Source organism: Podarcis raffonei, chromosome 6, assembly GCF_027172205.1.
Source record: "Podarcis raffonei isolate rPodRaf1 chromosome 6, rPodRaf1.pri, whole genome shotgun sequence".
NCBI classification, from domain to species: Eukaryota; Metazoa; Chordata; class Lepidosauria; order Squamata; family Lacertidae; genus Podarcis; species Podarcis raffonei.
The window spans coordinates 19,863,962-19,883,846 of NC_070607.1; the positions used below are offsets into that span (position 1 = coordinate 19,863,962).

Sequence of the window (19,885 nt, forward strand, 5' to 3'; positions counted from 1 at the left end):
AATTTCTCAATCTTAAAATCCGTTCTCCAGGTTTCTGCAGCTATTTGTAGTGGGGGTTTTTTTAAAAAAAAAAATCTCATGAAAATACTTCAGCATTTTAGTGTGAATTTCTGGCCTTATCTAATTTCTCTCCCCCCCCCCATCCCTTCATATTTCTCAAAAGTTCTGCATATGCAGGAACCTCTATATTCACCCTCTAATTTCATTGTCCAGCAGTCTAGGGAGATGTAGAATGATTCTGAGAAATTTTCCTCATCTCACCAAAACTCAGAATCCCTCAAATGGGCCTGGACCCCCCCATGTTTACTTGTAGTTTTGCTTTCTATGGACTATGACAGCCATTTCAGTTAGCCAGGAATGTACAGGAGATCATGTTGCCCTCAGCAAGTACTCGTGGCTATTCAGAGCCCTATTACAGTATTGCATAAATAATTTGCCTCGAATGAATTGGTTTACCTCAAGACATCTTAGGAGGAGATCTTTTTTAAGCTGCCTCAGTATCTGGGGGAAGGGTAGAATTCATTTCTCCAATAGCTATGGAAAATCTTTGTAACATGCCTCACATTTTGTTGCCTGTATACTAGTCATATTTCACCAACTCAGCTAAAATAGGTAAGAAGTTGGTGTATACACTACTATTAGAATTTAGACAATGTTTTTAACTTTCTGCATATAATATCATAATTTGGAGGGGGGGTGTACTACGTAAGAGCCAAAAAGAGGCATATATCTTTCAACCTTATTTCTGAGTAACATATGTATTGGGAAGCTAATGCCAGAAAATATAAATTTCCTGAAATTTATGGAAGCACTTGGGATTCAGATAGGATTGATTAGCATTCAAGGGAGGTGACCGCTCAATATTTACACCACAGAGAGTTGGCAGAAGCAAATAATTGTACATAAAGCTGATGCTTGTCTTAATTAAAGTGGTATAATAGGTGTTGGGTAGGGTTGTTTTTTTCCTAGTGAGCAAAGCAGTTTAGCAATGACCAGATATAACTCATTTTGAAGTTCAGAGTTTAAACCTAATCAATATGTATTTATAACAAGGAAAGAAGTGAATAACATTTATTACAGGGTGGCAGCTAACAGTAATGGATAGGAGTGCCGATAGTTAAGCTTATTTTCTCCCCGCAAACAATCACATCTGACAAAATATTTACCCTAAGGGCTTTTTTTATATAATTGCTCTTATTAATTGCTTGCTTATGTCTTGGTACACTCCCCTTCACTTTTCCTAGGATTCCAAAACTGGTAGAACCTCGAAATGATGTTTATCCCACACACACTCGCCAAAGTCTGGTTGCTCCAACATATCTAGTATAAGAGCAGTGTGTGGTGCATTTGGAACAGCTGGTACATAATACTCCTTTAAATGCTGATGAACACAAAGGGAGAAAACTGCAGCCATATCAGACAGCCACCCAGTAATAAAGAAGCCCATTAAACTGTAGGGTAAAAGTGGTTGCTTTTCTTAATATGGTAAAGGGTCACAGTTTATGTTGTGGCATAAATAGAGTAGTGTGACGACCTGAATGCTAGTTAATGACTATGTGTTACAAACTCGTATCTCCATTCTTCAAAAGCTTGCCACTAAAAATAAATATCACTATATCAGCAGTGCGAAGTGTGAATTGGTCCTCAGATCACTGCAGCAGGGACTACAGTTTAGCAGGCACTTTATACTATATAATATATTTAAAATAATTCTTAATCTAACCAGTCATTGATTGCACTGGGCCTAGGGCATCTGAGACTGAGGAATCTCCGTTAACTTTGGAAATTGCCCAAATCAGTTATGAAGGCCCAACACCACCGCCTGTTCTGCACGTCTTCGTTTTCAAAATGCATTTAGAAACACTCAACATGCTACAGACAAGATTTCAATCCAAAAATGACCTTGGTACCAGTTGGAAAGGTTGGCCTCATTAGTCACCTGTCCTTCTCAATATGGTATGAGGAGCAATAGCCAAACACCCATACCTCAACAATATGCCCATATTGCTTCTCCATAGCTGAGGTTCATAAATGTGCTTTGATTGTGCCCTAGCCTTTAGAGCAGGCTTCCCCAACCTGATCCCCTCCAGATGTTTCAGACTGCACCAGTCCCAGCCAGCACAACTGCATGGTGCTGGGCTGATGAGAGTGTAACTCTATTGCAGTCAAAAACACCTCGAGAGCACCAGGTTGGGGAAGTGCTGTTTTAGAGGTTCACATATCCATCCTGTGAGTTCCCCCTGCCATCTATCCTCAATATAAAAACCACATCCTTGTGTGTCATTGCCCATCCCATTAATAATCCATGTTCATGGTGCTACAAGAAAATGGAGGGAAATGGCTAGGGGGAATGTACCATCAAAGAATAACCTGGGAGTTTCTCCAACACAATTTGGTGATTTTCTCAATACCAGTGTGTATCCTTTAAAATTATCTGCAACTGCAATGCAGAATGTAGAGAATGATCCCCTATTATGAAACATAGCAAAAGCTAGGTTCCTGTGTAGGGAGACAGTGACTTACTTAGCACCCAGGTTAAGCTGATGGACAAAAAATTGAAAACCTTTGTATGGATTAGGTGGAAATTTCCTTGGTTTTGAGGAGACTGCAGACACCCAACTACAGACACAAGAATCAACACATATCATCCATACCCCGGATTGTGGTGAAGTTCTCTCCATCTTAAGCATGATCTTTAGCCAAAGTCCTTCCTGTACTTTTGGATTATGGTTAAGTAATCTTAGCCACAATCCTAGGTTCAGATAATACACGCAACCAAACGTTGATTAAGCTGCTGCACCACACTACACTGAAAGGACTGGGGAAGACCAAATAGGTGCAAGCTCCTCTCTGGGACATTTGCACAGTCCTGGTAAGCCATGGTTTGGTTTACCATCACATGTGAATGAGGCCACTGCTTGTGTGCTATTTTGAAGTTGCATTATACTTGCCCACTCCTACTTGCTCAACATCATTGCCCAAGCTACGGCTTGGGAGCCCGTCGTTGCTTTACTTGGTGATAACAGTGATTAAACCTGCATGCACACTCTGCACCCGAGCTCTGCCTCTTAAAATATTTCCATTCTAATGCCTGATCAGCTGTGAATGGCATGGAGTAGCTGGGCTGCTCACCTGAGCTCTGTCTTGGTACCAAGGTGGAGATGCATGGCAGCAAGGTTGGCGTGGTGCAAATGCACTGGCAGAGTTGATCCAGCACTCCTACTGACACTTTTGCACTGTGCCGACTTCACTACAACCATGCCATTCACCCTTTTCATCCTGGTATGCTGCAGTGAGTCAGCCAGGTAGGGGTCAGGTGAGCTGTACAGCTGCAACCATGCCATCTGCCACTGCACACGACACTGATGTACATGACTGCATGGAGAGAATATGAACCAAATGTTGGAATGAATTGAATTGGCATTGAAGTCAGTACGTACCTGTAAATTAGGCAGAATTGAACCACTAGATATGGAGAACGGCTTTGATGCAAATCTGAATTACAATCTACAGATTAAATTAGTGGTTTCTGCTAATTAATTCTTTTCAGCCGTCTTGAAATCCTACCAATTTCTTACCAAATTTCTCTCCTTTCTTTTTGGACTGCGAGGTATATAATAAGAGCAAATTAATCCTTCCAGTACAAAACAGACCAGCTTTGGGTAACCTTTTAAAAAGAAACTTTTAAAAAAACCCAATGAAACATTGTGTTGTGTCCTTTAGCACTATTACGGGCACTCAGTCTGTTAGGACATATTGGGCGATTATAGGCCAGTCTTTTCAGAAAAAGCCATGGGTTTCAAGTTAGCAGTAACCATCTATCAATTCCAGAGATTATGGCATGATTTACTGTCCCGGCATGGTGTATTCTCTGATTTTCTGCCTCCTATGAAACATTGTGCTTTCCTTTTCTATTGATGTATCAACTATAATAGTTACAAGCAGCTACAGAAAAATCAATAGTGGACTTTCATTACTGAGCACATAAAGTAAAAGAGGACCCACGCTGTGATAGTCTCTCGCTGTTAAATAGTCACTGACTGCAAGGTACACAATAAATGTCTGTTATTTTGGTCTAAATGAAGGATGTCTGAATTTGAAACATCAAGTATCTCAGATTTTGGACACAACCAGGGCTTCAAGTCAGGTTATCCTAGCTAGCAATTCTTTCCCAAGGCAGGTAACAAGACCAATCTGTCTTTCCTACGGTGGGATCTGGGTGTTGTGCCTTTTAAAGGCTAAATGGGAAAAATGAACATTCAAATGACATTTTCCATGTGTATTGTGTTGCAATCCCTCTGATGTGTCCGCCTGGGTTGAACTGTGCATTTTAATTGTGTTAATGTTCACCATATCTCAAGAGTACCCTTTGGCCTAAGCTGAATGGTGCAATAACCTGTGTGTTGAGCACTTAGAAAAGCAACAATGATCAAGGGAGGAGAAAAGGTTACAGGGTATCACTATAAATGGCTTAATTTAGGGATCGGGAACATGTATTAGAAGAATAGGATGCCGTGGAATAGTATTAGAGAGCAGAAGCTGTAACATATTTTTCATTTTCATATTTTTATATTCCATAATGTCAGCCCATGAATGACAACAAAACTAATATTTCCGAAATGCTTCATGTTTCATGGATGTTTCACCCTATAAACGTTCATGTTAAGAAATGAATTCCTGGCTCTGAGTAGTGCACAAAATTTCCTTATCCTTTAAGGCTTCCTAGCAATTGCAGTGAAAAAGAGTTATTGCTAATCTCAAAAGTTCAAAATCAGAAGACTCCTCCTTTGGAATCATTATCTTTATGTAAGATTAGTTGTTGTTTTGAATGGGGAAATACCACTTCAACGTGACACATCTCCCTCTAATTCTTCTGAGGTTTACTGAAGTACAACAACACAAAGCTGAATAAATGAAAATTAATGTTGACTTCTAGAAGTTCCAAGTTTCCCAAATTCCAGAATTTTATCACAGGATGGCCTATTCAGAAAAGTGGATATCCAGTATTTACAGTTTGTCTGAAAATACTGTTTCCCTGTTGTTGTTTTCCAAAGTTATAAAAACTTCCCCTTAGAGAACATGAGATACACAAACACATATTGAAAATCATAAAGAGGTAGCTTTAGGCAGTGTTTGACCTAGAAGTGTCCCATAGTTGAACTTATATGGGTCTATGCTAGAGTAGCTTGGCTGAAAGCAGTAAAGAGCTATTGTGATAATCTTAACATGATGCGGAGGGGGAACTGGAACCGGGATAATTCAGAATACAGCCCCTTCCATATCAAACCTCAGCCCCTTCCAAAGTTGGGCCTGGATCATATTTGGGTTTGATCCTCCAGTGAGACCTTGTTGCTGCCAGCTATCCTCTCCCTGCTGCACAGTCTCTTTCCCTGCTGTGTTTACCACTAAACCATACACAATAATTGCAGCAGTAAGAGCAAGGTACAGGGGAAGTTTCGAAAGCAGTGTTCCAGGTGCTAGACTAGGAAACAGTTTTCTAGGCCACATTGGTCCATAATATACCTCATTGCTCTGCTGCTTCCATGTAGTCTGATGGAAAAGGCAGCAAGAGAGGGGGGGGGTGTTTTTAGCACACTAGGCTGGGAATCTGTCAGAGTCTTAGTACAACAAAGTTTCACAATTTGGAACTGGGCAGGGAGGAAACATTAACTGGGGTAGGGAAAACAACTGAATCCATTTCCAAACCAAGCTGAGGGGTGTTTGCCCACCATTTGTGTTAAATGACAGGTTTCTGTAGCTAGAGATGCTGCTGAATCCTGCCACATATACACTATGGATCCACAGATACAAATGACGTATTTCCCAAGGCATATTATGTGTGCATATATTATTAAATTACATAGGCCAGGGGCCAAAAGGTTATGTTTGGGTTTCATCCACACTGGGAGACCTTTGCCTGTCCCACTGGAACCTCTTTCGCATCCCAAAAACCTGCCTCTGAATATCAGAGAATCACATGCGACAACATTCAAAAACCACAAGCAGATGCATTTAGAAAAAGCTGGCCATGTGCACCCCTGCACAAAAACATGCTTTCCATTTGCACACTGGGCTCTTTAGATCCCAGCCATTATACCAACACTTATTGATGTTAACTTGGCATTAGCAGCATCTTGAGGAAATCAGGCAGTCAACAATGCAGTTTTTGTCCCCTTGTTGTTGATTAGTCAGAAACTACATTCTAGTCAGTCCCTGAGTCATATCTCCTTTCTTTTGGCATGCAATCTTAATAACGATGCTTCACAGAAGAGGAAGCACGTAAATGCCCTTGAAGTCTGATCATTCTTTTAGCTTAATGCATACTCAGGCAATGAAACATTATTATTAAGACATTTTCTTCCAGTGGCTGTACTGGTGATTAGTAGGGTGAATAGCTGCTGACTCAGACTATCAGTGGCTCAGCATCCTTTGATCCCAAAAGGAGTGCTTCCATGTGGTTTATTGTGAACCACTGCACCAAAAAAACATTTGTGTTCCACTTGGCCTGTCATAATTTGTACCAACATGAAGAGTGTTTTATTTCATCTTGACATCATCTGGTGCCACAACCTATAGAACCTTTAAAGCCAGCGTGGAGAACCTGGGGCCCTCAAGATGTAGCTGGACTACAACTCCCATCATCCCAGACCCTGTGGGTTATTGGGAGTTGGAGTCCCAACAACCTGTGGCAAGCCAGAGGTTCCCCATCCCTGATCTAAGCACTCCTGCTCACTTACTTCAGATATGGATTGCAAGATCACCGAAACAGCTTTAGTATATGTAAACTTTAGACACACGTATTTCAACCAAGGAACCTGCTGTGGGAGGAGGCACAGTGTATTTGGGGCACATATATGAAACTAGGTTTTTTAAGAACCTAGACACAGTGGCGTAGTGTGGGGGGTGCAGGGGGGCCGGCTGCACCGGGCGCAACATCTGGGGGTTAGGGTTAGGGAGCGCAAATCCACGGGTTAGGGGGCACAAATTACTTGCCTTGCCCCGGGTGCTGACAACCCACGCTACGCCACTGCCTAGACAGCATCTTAAAAAGCAGAGACATCACCTTGCCAACAAAGGTCCGTATAGTTAAAGCTATGGTTTTCCCAGTGGTGATGTATGGAAGTGAGAGCTGGACCACAAAGAAGGCTGATGGCCGAAGAATTGATGCTTTTGAATTATGGTGCTGGAGGACACTCTTGAGAGTCCCATGGATTGCAAGAAGATCAAACCTATCCATTCTTAAGGAAATCAGCCCTGAGTGCTCACTGGAAGGACAGATCCTGAAGCTGAGACTCCAATACTTTGGCCACCTCATGAGAAGAGAAGCCTCCATGGAAAAGACCCTGATGTTGGGAAAGATCAGCACAAGGAGAAGGGGACGACAGAGGATGAGATGGTTGGACAGTGTTCTCGAAGCTACCAGCATGAGTTTGACCAAACTGCGGGAGGCAGTGGAAGACAGGAGTGCCTGGCGTGCTCTGTTCCATGGGGTCATGAAAAGTCGGACACGACTAAACGACTAAACAACAACAACAAACAATATAAAACTATTTTTCTGGTTTTCAGTAGAAGCTGGATTTGTACCGCCCTACTTGGCTATATCAGTCACAAAGCCACTCCACCCTACCTTATCTGAGCAATTTTTAAAGCATCAAAGGTGTTGCAGATAAACCTGCCAAGCATCACGCCATCTCCCCTGCCTTCTCAGAGAAGTTAAAAAAGAAAAGAAAATCATTGAAAAATAAAGTTGCAAACAAATATTTGAACCGATAAGGAAAATGCTTCAGAATAAAGACAAAGAGGGCAAATCACCTAAAGCTAGGGGGAGTAGCAAATAAGTCAGCATTTGATCAACGATCTCTGTTCATGTGCCCCTTTAAGGAGGGAACACAGGACAGGAAAAGCATTGACTACACAGCAGAGGGAGGGAAACCAATTCCCAGTTGTTCCCGCATGCTTCTGTAAACAACCTAGTATAGTTTCTCTCAAGTCCTATAGCTTAGCAAATCTTTCTCATGCAGGGTTTCATATTGTATTGCTTTGTTAGGGTCCTTACTACTGTGGAATCCCCAGCCCACTGTCATTATAACAATTAGCAAAGCTAACATTTTAAGCCACTCTCATAAAAGCTTGAAATGCCATTAATTACATGCAAATATTCCCCCCCATCCCAGAGACCAGAGGAATACCTTTGAGCTAAAATTTATAACAAGAAGTGTTCGACTGAGATCTCTTGTAATTTTCATCATACCTGAGGCTGTTTTCCTCATTCGATTAGCTGAATTTATCCTGAGGCAAGCCAGACATCTAGTACCAGCTAAATTCAACAACTGGAGCTTAAAATTTGGCTTAATATATCCCCATTTGGATCTGCCTGCTTAATTCTCTTTCATATGATAACATTGGTTTATTCATACCACGGACTTGCCACTTGAATGAACTTAACCACATATCTTATTCTAACAACGTAAGAAAACTTCATGGGAGAAAAATCATGTAAGTTCCCGAATGAAACTAAAATGAAAAGTTGAGTATGAGATATAAATATTTTGTGGAGTGATGGCAGAATTTATTCCCCAGGAAAAACTATTTTTTTCCATTCTCCCTTTTGGCTGATATAGATTAATTTTCTAAATGTACATGGACTGGCTCATGGGGTTTCTATAAAAGTTGCAGAGCTTTGCTTTGACCACAGAAAACATTTATGTAGATGACTTTCTTCAGAAAAGAAAAGAAAATGCTTCTGTTTCTTTTTATGCAGGCACACTTACCACTTTGGAGAAGTGTTCCTTAGACTTTTGTTCCTTAGACTTGTTCCTTAGACTTTTCTTCAAAACAGCTAAGACTTAAGTTTCCAAGTGAAACATTCACTACAGTCATTCTCTGCAATTGACAAGAGAACATAATAAATTCCCTGTTGGATCAGACCAAAGGCCTGTCCAGCATTCTCTTCTCCAAATGCTCATCTAGATGCTTATGGGACACCCACAAGATATGAGTGTGATGGCCCTCTCTCTCACTCATGATCCCCTGGTATTCCAGAGATATACTCAAATGAACATATGGATATACTCCACCCATAAGGTGCTTCTTCTCCATTTGGTTCACAGGAGAAGTCATCTCTCTATAGTGGTTCCATTTATTGAATCAACTGCTCCCTCAGTGGTGGAAGAAAGGCATATGCTAGGATGCACACTCATCTTCCCATGTTCAGAACACAAAGCTCTGGAATTGCAAAAGAAGTTCTTCCCACATATTCATTGCAGCATGTAGTGATTTGTTACAAGAGACAGCCCAAAATGCTCATCTCTGTATGTCAAAAAGACATTGTTCTTGGTTCAAAGGGTTTCCAATCTAGCAAAAGAAAGAAGGCATAGATGATCTGTTGTGAAAGAAGGTACCATTTTACATGCTTTTTCAAAAAAAAAAAAATTAAAATGAAGAGAATCATAATTTTAAATAATGCACCCGGCAGTCTGATGCCATAAAATGTTGTAAAATGTGCTTTTATTTGAGTTGTGAACTGGTCTGTAACAAATTGTAATTCTAGCTATCCTTAACAGATAGAAGCTGAAATGGGATTCACACCAATAATTGCAGCATTCCTCTACTATGTAAGCATCTTAAGCTGCATTTAAGAGAAAATATCATTGAGCCTAGCCTATTATTTCTGCATGATTGAAGCACACTGGTTGTTGTAATGCACTTTAAAAAGGCAAGACTTCCAAAACAATGTATCCATTATTTGACACTCCAATGAACTTTAAAATATTTTATGTCCACAGTAAAAAAAGGGAGAGAGGGAGGGAGAGGGAGAGAGGGAGAAATTACGCTTGTGTATTTGGTCTTAGGCCAGGGGAAAAAGTTTCAAGTATTAGTGTCCTTGGCCCTGGTTGCTCAATCGTGGGTTCATTTTTTAAAAAAAATAAAAACAAATCTCCTACTTGCCGGAACCTCAAGAAATTAAAGGCCACCATCATTTTCCTTATATAGGAAATGTTGACTGCTCGTCAGCTGTTCACTTATTGACATTTCCTGCTTGCTAATTTTATTGGGTCTTTTTAGTCTTTTACTTTGAAAAAGTGTGACAGCAGCTAGCAGCATCCATGACCTTATCTTCTATTCCCACCCATCTGAGTGTGGTTCTTTCCACTGTACTTCCTATGAGAAATACTGTGGTCATCCATCTAGCTTACCTTTTTCCTTCAGATTTTGAGGCCTAGTTGACAGCAGGGGTGCCAACTTGAATAAATGTATCTATATCTATATTTACAAAGCCTACATACTTTTAAAAATAAACCGTCTTATAGCTAGTTTCCCTTGGCTGCTGCTACTTTAGCATATTTCCTCCCAGACACTGATTTCCTGAATTAGTTGCAATGCTGATCTCACCAAATCAGGGACCACACAGTGAACACAATGATGTTACAAACCTAATAAGATATGGCTATATGATTATGTCAGCGAGGATAATTGAGAATGAATTGTGTAAATAGTTTTCAAAGGAAGTTAATTTATTTTCATTGCACATCTTGGATGTTGTACAGCTAACAAGGTGTGTGTGGGGGGGAATCACTAAAACTGAGAGGCCATGTCTCAGCACTTCCAAAAAATACTTGTGAAAGACTTGGAGTAGTTGCAGCTGGCTGATTACCGTATTTTTCGCTCTATAACACGCACCCAACCATAACACGCACGTAGTTTTTAGAGGAGGAAAATCCGTAGGCATGCCACCCGTAGGCATTCCCTCCATAACACGCACAGACATTTCCCCTTACTTTCTAGGAGGAAAAAAGTGAGTGTTATGGTGCAAAAAATACGGTAATCCACATAATATCTCACAAACGAATGTGCGATTTGATACCATGGAAAAGCATTAAATTGTATGCAGCTAAGTTATACACAGAGTATACTCATTGCATGGGAATCAGATGGCGCTGTGGGTTAAACCACAGAGCCAAGGACTTGCCGATCAGAAGGTTGGCGGTTCGAATCCCCGCAACGGGGTGAGCTCCCGTTGCTCGGTCCCTGCTCCTGCCAACCTAGCAGTTCGAAAGCACATCAAAGTGCAAGTAGATAAATAGGTACTGCTCTGGCAGGAAAGTAAATGGTGTTTCCGTGAACTGCTCTGGTTCGCCAGAAGCAGCTTAGTCATGCTGGCCACATGACCCGGAAGCTGTACGCCGGCTCCCTTGGCCAATAAAGCGAGATGAGCGCCGCAACCCCAGAGTCGGCCACGACTGGACCTAATGGTCAGGGGTCCCTTTACCTTTTATACTCATTGCAACACATGAAACTGAACTAATCATGTCCATTAATTTATTTTCAGGGTATGACTAACAGTAGATATAATCCATTAGACTGAATCCAGTGCTACAGCTCCATTGGTCTAAAGACTTCCATGTGCATAGTGGAACTTCCTCTTCCTATTCCCCCCTACACCACCATCACCACACACCCTAAGAAACAGCCCTGAGGTGTTTGGGGACCCCCCTGAACAGATTTTGGGGCTGTATGAGGAGAGGAAATGGAAGTTCCGCTGCAGCAGTGGAACCCACTGGCACAGCATTGGGTTCTAAGGTAATATGAGACAAAGTGTCTAAGGTAACATGAGACAATACAATTGTTCTGCCTGAGGTAATGAGGGGCAGTACCAAAACTCCATCTGAAGCAAGACGAAAGCCTACGGCGTGTTACCTGTGAATGGCAAGTTACCCATGCATGCCACCACTTGTTACCAGCATGCTTAAGTGATTTGCATGCATCTATGAAGTAATGCTATCTGTGGAGGTGGCCTTATGGCAGCAACATAGGAAAAGACCCGTAGCATCGTTCTTCAAGGTCTGACTTCTGATCTTTTCTGTGTGGACATGTTCTATATTGACCAAGTAAGAGGCATATTTATTACACTTGCTTTTGGTTATTTAACTACATTCCACTATACATGAAGGTACAAAGCTGTGAGGGCCATGTGTTCAATAAGTGCACCCAGTAAGATATCCAAGATGTGCAATGAAAATAAATTAACTTTCTTTGAAAAGTACTTACACAGCTCCAGCACAGTAACCATTTTCAGACTTAAATCTCTCATTCCCTTTCATTTTTCCTTTTCAAAATTCCCAAACCAGTCTGCATTCTCTATAGATTAATAGTGCACCAAATTTCAGTTTTTCATGTCTTGAATATAAGAGGGGAAGGAAGCCTCTCTGAAACCTAAATATTTTTATATTTCTCCCCCTCTAAAGGCCAGACCCATTTTTTTAAAAAAAATATGCTAACGCACTCTGTGCAAGCTGAATTTCATATGCAGAAGCTGGAGCTCAAATCTCTGCTTTGTGGGGGAGGGACAAAGCATTGAAAATTGGGAATGCTGACAGACCTTTAGAGTGACTACAGAACTAATACTGGCACCTCTATTTAAAAAATAGTCTTTATCTTCAGAAGTAAACTATAGAGGAGACAAAATTCAGTGTTTTGACAGAAATGCTACTGCAAGTGCTTGTAAAAAAAAAAGTAATATATTCCACAAGACCTCAGGGTTTACTCTCCAATAAGGATTGGGAAAGAGATGCGCCCCACTGTGAGCACACAGTAAGACGGTTTCACATAAAAAGTTGGTAATTAGTCCCTGAGTGAATAAAGTGGAAGAGATAAGAGATTGGTACTTACTGAGGCAACACAAAAAATGTTTTTCCTTGTAGTTAGAGCTGAAAGGGTGAGTGGGAAGAAGGATGCCATTTCCACCATTTTTAATTGTACAAGACTTTTAGAACTTGGAAGTGCTGATTTCTTAATATTATGCTTAAGCACAGGGACTCACTGTTGAGTATTCAGATGTATAAGCCACCTGAACACTACAAAAAAGGAGAAGTGCTTTAAGCTCCAAAGATTGTCTTGTTAAAGTTATAGATTTGATTTCATGACATCGCAGACATCAATACAGTTCTGCTGGCATTGCATTTGTATTTCCCCAACATTTGCCATTAGCTTTTCACGGTCTTTTTTTCCAGAAGGTAAATAATTTTCTATAAATAAATCAAATGCCTCCACCACCATCGGTGCGACTAAAACTTATTTTAAAACATCAGTAACAAAGAGGGTTTTTTTTCTTCCTTCCATCTCCCACTGCAATGTAAAGGAGAGCAAAATGATCACTTAATATGCATTTTCATGCATAACCTATTATGGATATCATTATTTAAAAGGCACCATCTAAAAAGACAAACCTTATTATGATTTTTTTGCACTAATCTTAAAGTCTTTGCAAGAGACACCAGAAGTTCTCTGAGAGGCATAATTTATTTAATACTTTCCCTTCAGTGTTAGTCTTGCCAGAAACTTGTCTTTCACCACCTTGCTTGTTTCATTTTTAAAAATAAATCAGACTGCTATGAGACATTTTATTAAAAAGCCATAAATTCCCATGACAAAACTATGAACACATTCCAATATGAAATAAGAGCATCGGACTTCACTAACTGACTTATCATTGCACATGTAAATTGTCGTAATAATATATTGTGATTCTTTCCTCTCACACCCACAACCCCCGTTTCGTTTTTCTTCATCATTTATTATCAATACCTATAGAGCTAATGGGATTTGCCTCAAGTCTGGTAATATGACCTCAAACACATTCAATACTTTATGAATGAAGACTACCACTGGATCAAACACCTCCAGAGCAGATTGTACTCTGTTCTAAGATCTATGCCATCTTTTCATTGCTTTCAAGGAACTCTGTGCAGAAACAGAGATGTAAGGACTAGCCATTCAGAGTAATTTACTTTTGTATACAAAATGCTCTATGCAATGAAAAATGAATGAGAAATGGCCTTATCTATAAATACAAACTGAGGAAGCAGCACAATATTTCAAGTACCGTATTTTTTGCACCATAACACTCACTTTTTTCCTCCTAAAAAGTAAGGGGAAATGTCTGTGCGTGTTATGGAGGGAATGCCTACGGGTGGCATGCCTACGGATTTTCCTCCTCTAAAAACTATGTGCGTGTTATGGTCGGGTGCGTGTTATAGAGCGAAAAATACGGTATTTACGCTATGTTGGGAAAAGAGTCACACACAAAAATTGGGACTGCAGGGCAAAGTTTGTTGTTGTCAGTTACATACCTCCTGTCACAAGTACCAGCAATTGGTTGTCAGCAGTACAGTTAGAAGTCTTTGCCAGGTTAGAAGACCCATCATTTGAGCTGTACCATTTAGCAATGCAATTTAATGCAATGTAATGAAAACACTTTCATTTGGCTGGTTCATGCATATGTGGTGATGGGAGGACATTGTATGATTTTAAACCTGCTTAAACACCTCAGCATGCTCCCTCATCTTCCCGCACCCCCATGGCTTCATAGCCACAGATTTTTACTTAATTCTTTAAGAGAGAGTTGTGCTAAAAAGAAGGAGCTGGTGGAGTGGAGGGACAGCGTGTGATGGTTAAATGTGCATTGAAAGTATGAGAGAGGACCCATCTATACATAAGAGCAGAGGTTTTATGCTGCGCTCAGCCTGGAATAACCCTCATTAGAGAAGCATTCCCCCCCCCCCAGTCATTTAGAGACTTGCCTTTTAGAGAGTTGCATGCGCCATACTATCCAAGCCTAAAAAGCAGGCTTCTAGAGCAGTATGTTGATGTGAGAGAAGGCATTCCAGCAATCAGTTTTGCTCCAGGATTCAGTGGTGATGATACTGAAGCAGATGAGTAAGTACAGGATGTGTGGAAATATTTGCAAACTATTTGACCTCCAGAAAAAGTCAAAATCATCTGACAGCTAGAAAAAACTAATATATAGACATCCAGCCACCATGTGATGTACTAGTCAATCTGTCTAAAGGACAATGGTTTCAATTCAGGGGGAAAGAGAGAGAAGGAAAGAATTTAGTAATTGAAAAATGTATTTTTGAGGGGTTCAGGTCAAGCAGGTTATTTTGGCAGTCACTGGAGTGTACCAGATGGTTCATTAGCATAAGGGTAGACAAGTCAAAGGCTTTCAGAATAATTTAGGAAATGTCAAAAAGAAACAAGATCCCTGTCATTTTTTATTAGAATTAACTGCATCATATCCTGGACAGAGACTTCACCTTGGGTCAGAAAAATTAATACAGAATTATATGAATTGTGTAATATGTCGGGTTAAAGCTACGCCTTCCTCTGGGGACTCATTTGCTGGCAATATATTACAGTCCTCTATGTTAGGAGTCTTCAGCCTTTGCCTCCATAAGATGGGGGGGGGGGGGACAGCTGACCTTGCTCAAAATCCATTGGTGTCTAATTGATCTGAGGTATATGCAGAATTTCAACAAGACGCTCCACTAAAGCTGTGCTGTGATCATTTTCCCAGGAAACTTGGCAGAGGGATTTAACCTGAATATTCAACAGCATGTAAAGCATCCTTTTGTCATGAGCAAAATACAGTGAAACACCATTTTAAATAAACAGGAGTTAAAATGTGTCTTTTTATTTTAAATACATATATAATGTGATTCTGTCTGTCTCTCTTTTTTTTTTCCCTTTTTATTCAGATGTCAAAACCCTAGAGAACTTCCAGCTGGTGGAAGGTGTTCAAGAACAAGTGAATACTGCTTTGCTGGACTACACAATGTGCAACTATCCACAGCAGACAGAAAAATTCGGGCAGCTTCTCCTGCGACTCCCGGAAATCCGGGCAATCAGTATGCAGGCTGAAGAATACCTCTACTATAAACACCTGAACGGGGATGTGCCGTGTAATAACCTCCTTATTGAAATGCTGCATGCAAAGAGAGCATAAATTATATCCTTTTAAAGCCTCTGCTTTTGAGGAGAAAAAGCAAAATACTCTGAACTACTCCAAACGACACTAATTAAAAAGAACTTGGTTTAAAGGAACTTTGTCCCCCCCAATGGTGTAATAATCAAATACTTAATAGTAAATAAGTGATGTATCAGGGTATTTGTATTGCAAACTGTGAATCAAACCCTACACAGTCTCCCCAAAGGAACATGTATAGGACTTTATCACTAGAATGAAAGGAGATTACAAATGGATATGGATACCATTGCCAATGACAAACAAACAAAAAAGGAAGGAAGGAACAATTTTTGTAAGTTAAAACTTTTGCCAGTTGCCACTATTGAGAAATTTAGGAACAAGTTTTATCTGTGTTATTCAGCTAACAGAGCAAAGGGATCTGTATGAACTACAACCCTTCTTGTTAGCAGGACTGAAAACATCTCTGATGGACACAAAACTGCAGTCACCCTATGGCATCCTTCCAAGATCTGCATTCTTATCTCTCCTCCAGAAAGGATGTGTAGCACCAATCTAAAAAAGTTCTCAAGTAGGCCACACACACACATTAGCACCACCAAAACCGCCTAGGGTGGGGGCTTTGGGGGACTGTCTGTAACTCAGGCCTGCAAACAGCTAATATTTAAAAAAAAATGTTCATAAACTAGTGTGACATTCTTAATATGTTTCCAAAGTTTGTTTTTGTCATTGTGTTCATGTTGATCGTCCAGGCAGTATCCCTCTTCCACCAATGGGAGGAGGAACGGCTACAAGCGTCAGAATTAAGCTGCTCCAAAGCAACCGCTGTTGGATCGTGCAGCGGCTCAAGCTTTGCTGAAATGGCTTCTCAAAGCTTTTAGTGCCAAATAATAAGCTTGCGGATACTACTCAGCCTCTTGGCTGTCATCGAAAAGAAAAACAGTATTTCTTTCTACAAGGTTTCAGTCAGCAGCATCTCTTGATCTGCCGCACTTAATCTGCAACCTAGATAAAATGAATTACTTGGATTTAATAAAGCAATTAATTTCAGTGGCTTCAGACTGTGCCACCGAGTTTTGGACACAGTGATGGGATGCACAAGTTGCTCGCCAACCTGTGACTGCCACGCCCCATGAGCATCTATGCTGTCGTAACAGCAGGACTGCATCACAAAGCTAAACACAGACAGCTGGGCACCTATCTATTACAGCCTCTCAAGGGCTCAAAAAACACCCTGAGTTGTTGGTTTTTGTTTTTGCTGCCTACCTAAGACAGAAAGAACAGGAGGTTTGTCAAGTACCATATTACATGACTGGTGGGTCTTGGGTTGTGCAGATCTTTTCTAGAATTGCCAGTCGGCCACAGTTCTAGCCTGACAGAAAGCCCGTATCAGGATCCGAAAAGCCAACAAAAGCCAGACATGGCCAATTCCTGGTTAAAGAGGACCCTGGATTTGGAGGGGTCCTCAGACCCGCAAGGGTCCTTTAGTGGGCCCCCTTCTATATTGGTGGGCCCTGCCTATGGGCTTGCCTGGTCACTGGAAGGGAGGTATGGGATGCCATTTTAAATTCCACACTATGCCCCAAAGTGGGATTGCCAGGCACTGGTGCCAGTAGGCCCTGCTGAGGCGTCTTAGTTGCCCAAGGCTGATAACCTGCCCAATTCTACCTTGGTCCTACCCATGATTAACCAATTCCATCTGGGGTCTATCCACTTGTTTCTGAACTCACTATACTTCTAGGGATTTCTGTTCATTCACTCTGCCTTGAGCTGTCTGTTTCTATCCCTGGCCCTGCCTCGGCCTCACAGTCCTGGTGTGGCTCAGGATGCATGTTTTTGCCAACTTTAGATGACTTCATCTCAGGGACTGCACCAGTGCAAGGGGAGAATGCAATGCATTATACAATCATACAGTTCCCTGTACTGGTGTAGCACCCCGCTGTGTCAGACGATTCTGCATCTTCCCCTATCCCCACAAGCTGAAATCCAAGTACTTCAGCTTTAACTAAATTCTGGGTCACGTTGTAGGTAATAAAAGACCTTTTAAAAAATAAATAAATAATTGATTTTACCTATGCAATATTTAAAAATATTCAAAATGTATAAGCTGGTTGGTTAGTATTACTGGTAGTTTTTAAGTACAGCCTATGGATTCAGAAAATACATTTTAAACCAATTATTCAAACAAAAATATGTGAGGACAGAAGAGTGATACTGCCAGGTCCATGTAGACCAAAGTCTGCTGCAGAACAAATATTGGAGAAGGACAAATAACTCTCTATCCAAAATGAAGATATCAGTATTATAAAATGCAGTGCCACTGTTAAGAAAGCTTTGCCTTATTTCAGAATTCTAAATGGTAACTATACAGATGCAGATCAACGTATGTTTGGGGGAAGTATTAATACTTTACATATTTGAAGGGGGAGAAAGATGATGGTTGTTTACATTTGTTAGGTCCTGGGGTGGGGGGAACTGTGATGATGTTGCAAAGCAGTGATTTCCTTAATGTTGCTTTCTGATTGGTAATTAGTTTACCAGTACTTAATTACTGTATGTCGTGAGACACTAAAATCAATAAGGGAATCTCATTTATACTTTAATTTTTTAATTTTTAGATTATTGGCTGCACAATCACTTGTAGAAACTGTATTAAAACTTCTACTCCCTTAGCTTTGTTTGTTTTCATGAGGATTGCTGGCTTTTAAATAGTTTATTTATATTGTATATCACAGTTTTCATTGTAGACAATTATGATGCTAATTTATTGTTCCTTGGTTTCATCTTTATATAAAAATATAGCCAGAATAAAGAAGCCAAATATATGTGTTTATTACAGCATGTCTACAAGTTAGTGGAACATAGTTCAGGGACATACAAGGATCTTTACAGTTTAAGATCATTTGCTTGATTAAATGTCTGTAAATCTTTATAATTCTAAATGTGGTTTATTTAAAATCTATTGTAAATTTAGTGATTCGCACCTTCCTTTATTTCACGTGAGCCTAGTGAGGTGCATTCTTACCTGAAAATTCTTTTCTAAGCAGTGGACATTGTATACCAAAGACAACGTTTATTTCTTTTGTATTACTACAGAACAGAGAGTTTTATCACCCCATGGATCTGGTCTAATAATCTTTTACCTTGTGGATCAGAGCCATGAGGGAAGTGTGGGGAAGAATGAAATACGAAAAATCCTTGCTCATACAAAGTGGTATTCCCTTGTCTGCCCTGCTACCAATACTTCTGCTGTCCCATGACTGTCCAACCTCAAACACCTTCACTGAAAGTCAGCCTCAGGCTGACTTTATTGTGGTAAAAATAAATATTTGGGATCAACAGAACCATTTTACCAAGGAACTTTGGACTAGTGGGCATCAAACAACAGCTTGCCATGCTACTTGGAGCGTCTCCTTCAAAAGTAAGGAGCCACTTGGTAGCTCAGTCAGTGGAGCATGAGACTCAGTTTCATGGTTGTGGGTTCAAGCCGCATGCTGGGCGAAAGATTTCTGCATTGCAGGGGGAAACGACTAGATGACCCTTTTGGTCCCTTCCAACTCTACAGTTCTATGATTATATGAGATTTTTATGGTCTGCTGTTTAATGAGGGGGTGGGAAATAAAAAAATCTCACTAGTCCTTGGGTGCATCTAAAATAGTTATTTGAATCCCAGCCAATAAAATCCAAATAGTTGACAAATTACATATAATGCCTCACCCTTCCAAATGGCAGAACTACTCCACTTCCATCATCATAAGAATACTAATTATGGTGTTCACCTAGCAGCTGGTGAAGCAGCATTGGTAGCTGTGCTGAGAATGATGGCTGGGAAGAGCACTTTTTGTTGGTACCCAAGTCTCCTGGAGGATGTCTGTCTGAAGGACTTGCCCTGGATTCTAACATTTGTTTGTGCAGTAAAGATGGGTGGGGATAGCAGACTTAGCTAAGTCTAGCATGTGCAGCTCTTAGGTATTTGTATCATGCACCATCAATTCTGTCTTAAGGATCTTTCACCCTACCTTCTCTATACAAATGCTAACATTGCTTTTAAAAAGAAGAAAATAAATGAAGTTATCAACAGTGGCATTTAAAAGGTAACTAGGAGAGTGTTCAGTTCACATA

The 19,885-nt window shown here is 40.5% G+C and overlaps 1 protein-coding gene and 1 long non-coding RNA gene across 9 annotated transcripts in view; one reads left to right on the forward strand and one right to left on the reverse strand.

The window, feature by feature from the left end:
- NR5A2 (nuclear receptor subfamily 5 group A member 2) overlaps positions 1-15,895 on the forward strand; it is a 113,280-nt gene extending 97,385 nt beyond the window's left edge. For all 4 annotated transcript variants that reach the window (XM_053391521.1, XM_053391525.1, XM_053391524.1 and 1 more), the window contains exon 7: positions 15,537-15,895. In XM_053391521.1, coding sequence (XP_053247496.1) covers positions 15,537-15,784 — 248 coding nt within the window. In that variant the 3' untranslated portion in view covers positions 15,785-15,895. The remainder of the gene's footprint in view (positions 1-15,536) is intronic.
- LOC128415392 (uncharacterized) overlaps positions 1-19,885 on the reverse strand; it is a 126,795-nt gene that overhangs the window by 58,723 nt on the left and 48,187 nt on the right. The window lies entirely within an intron of this gene.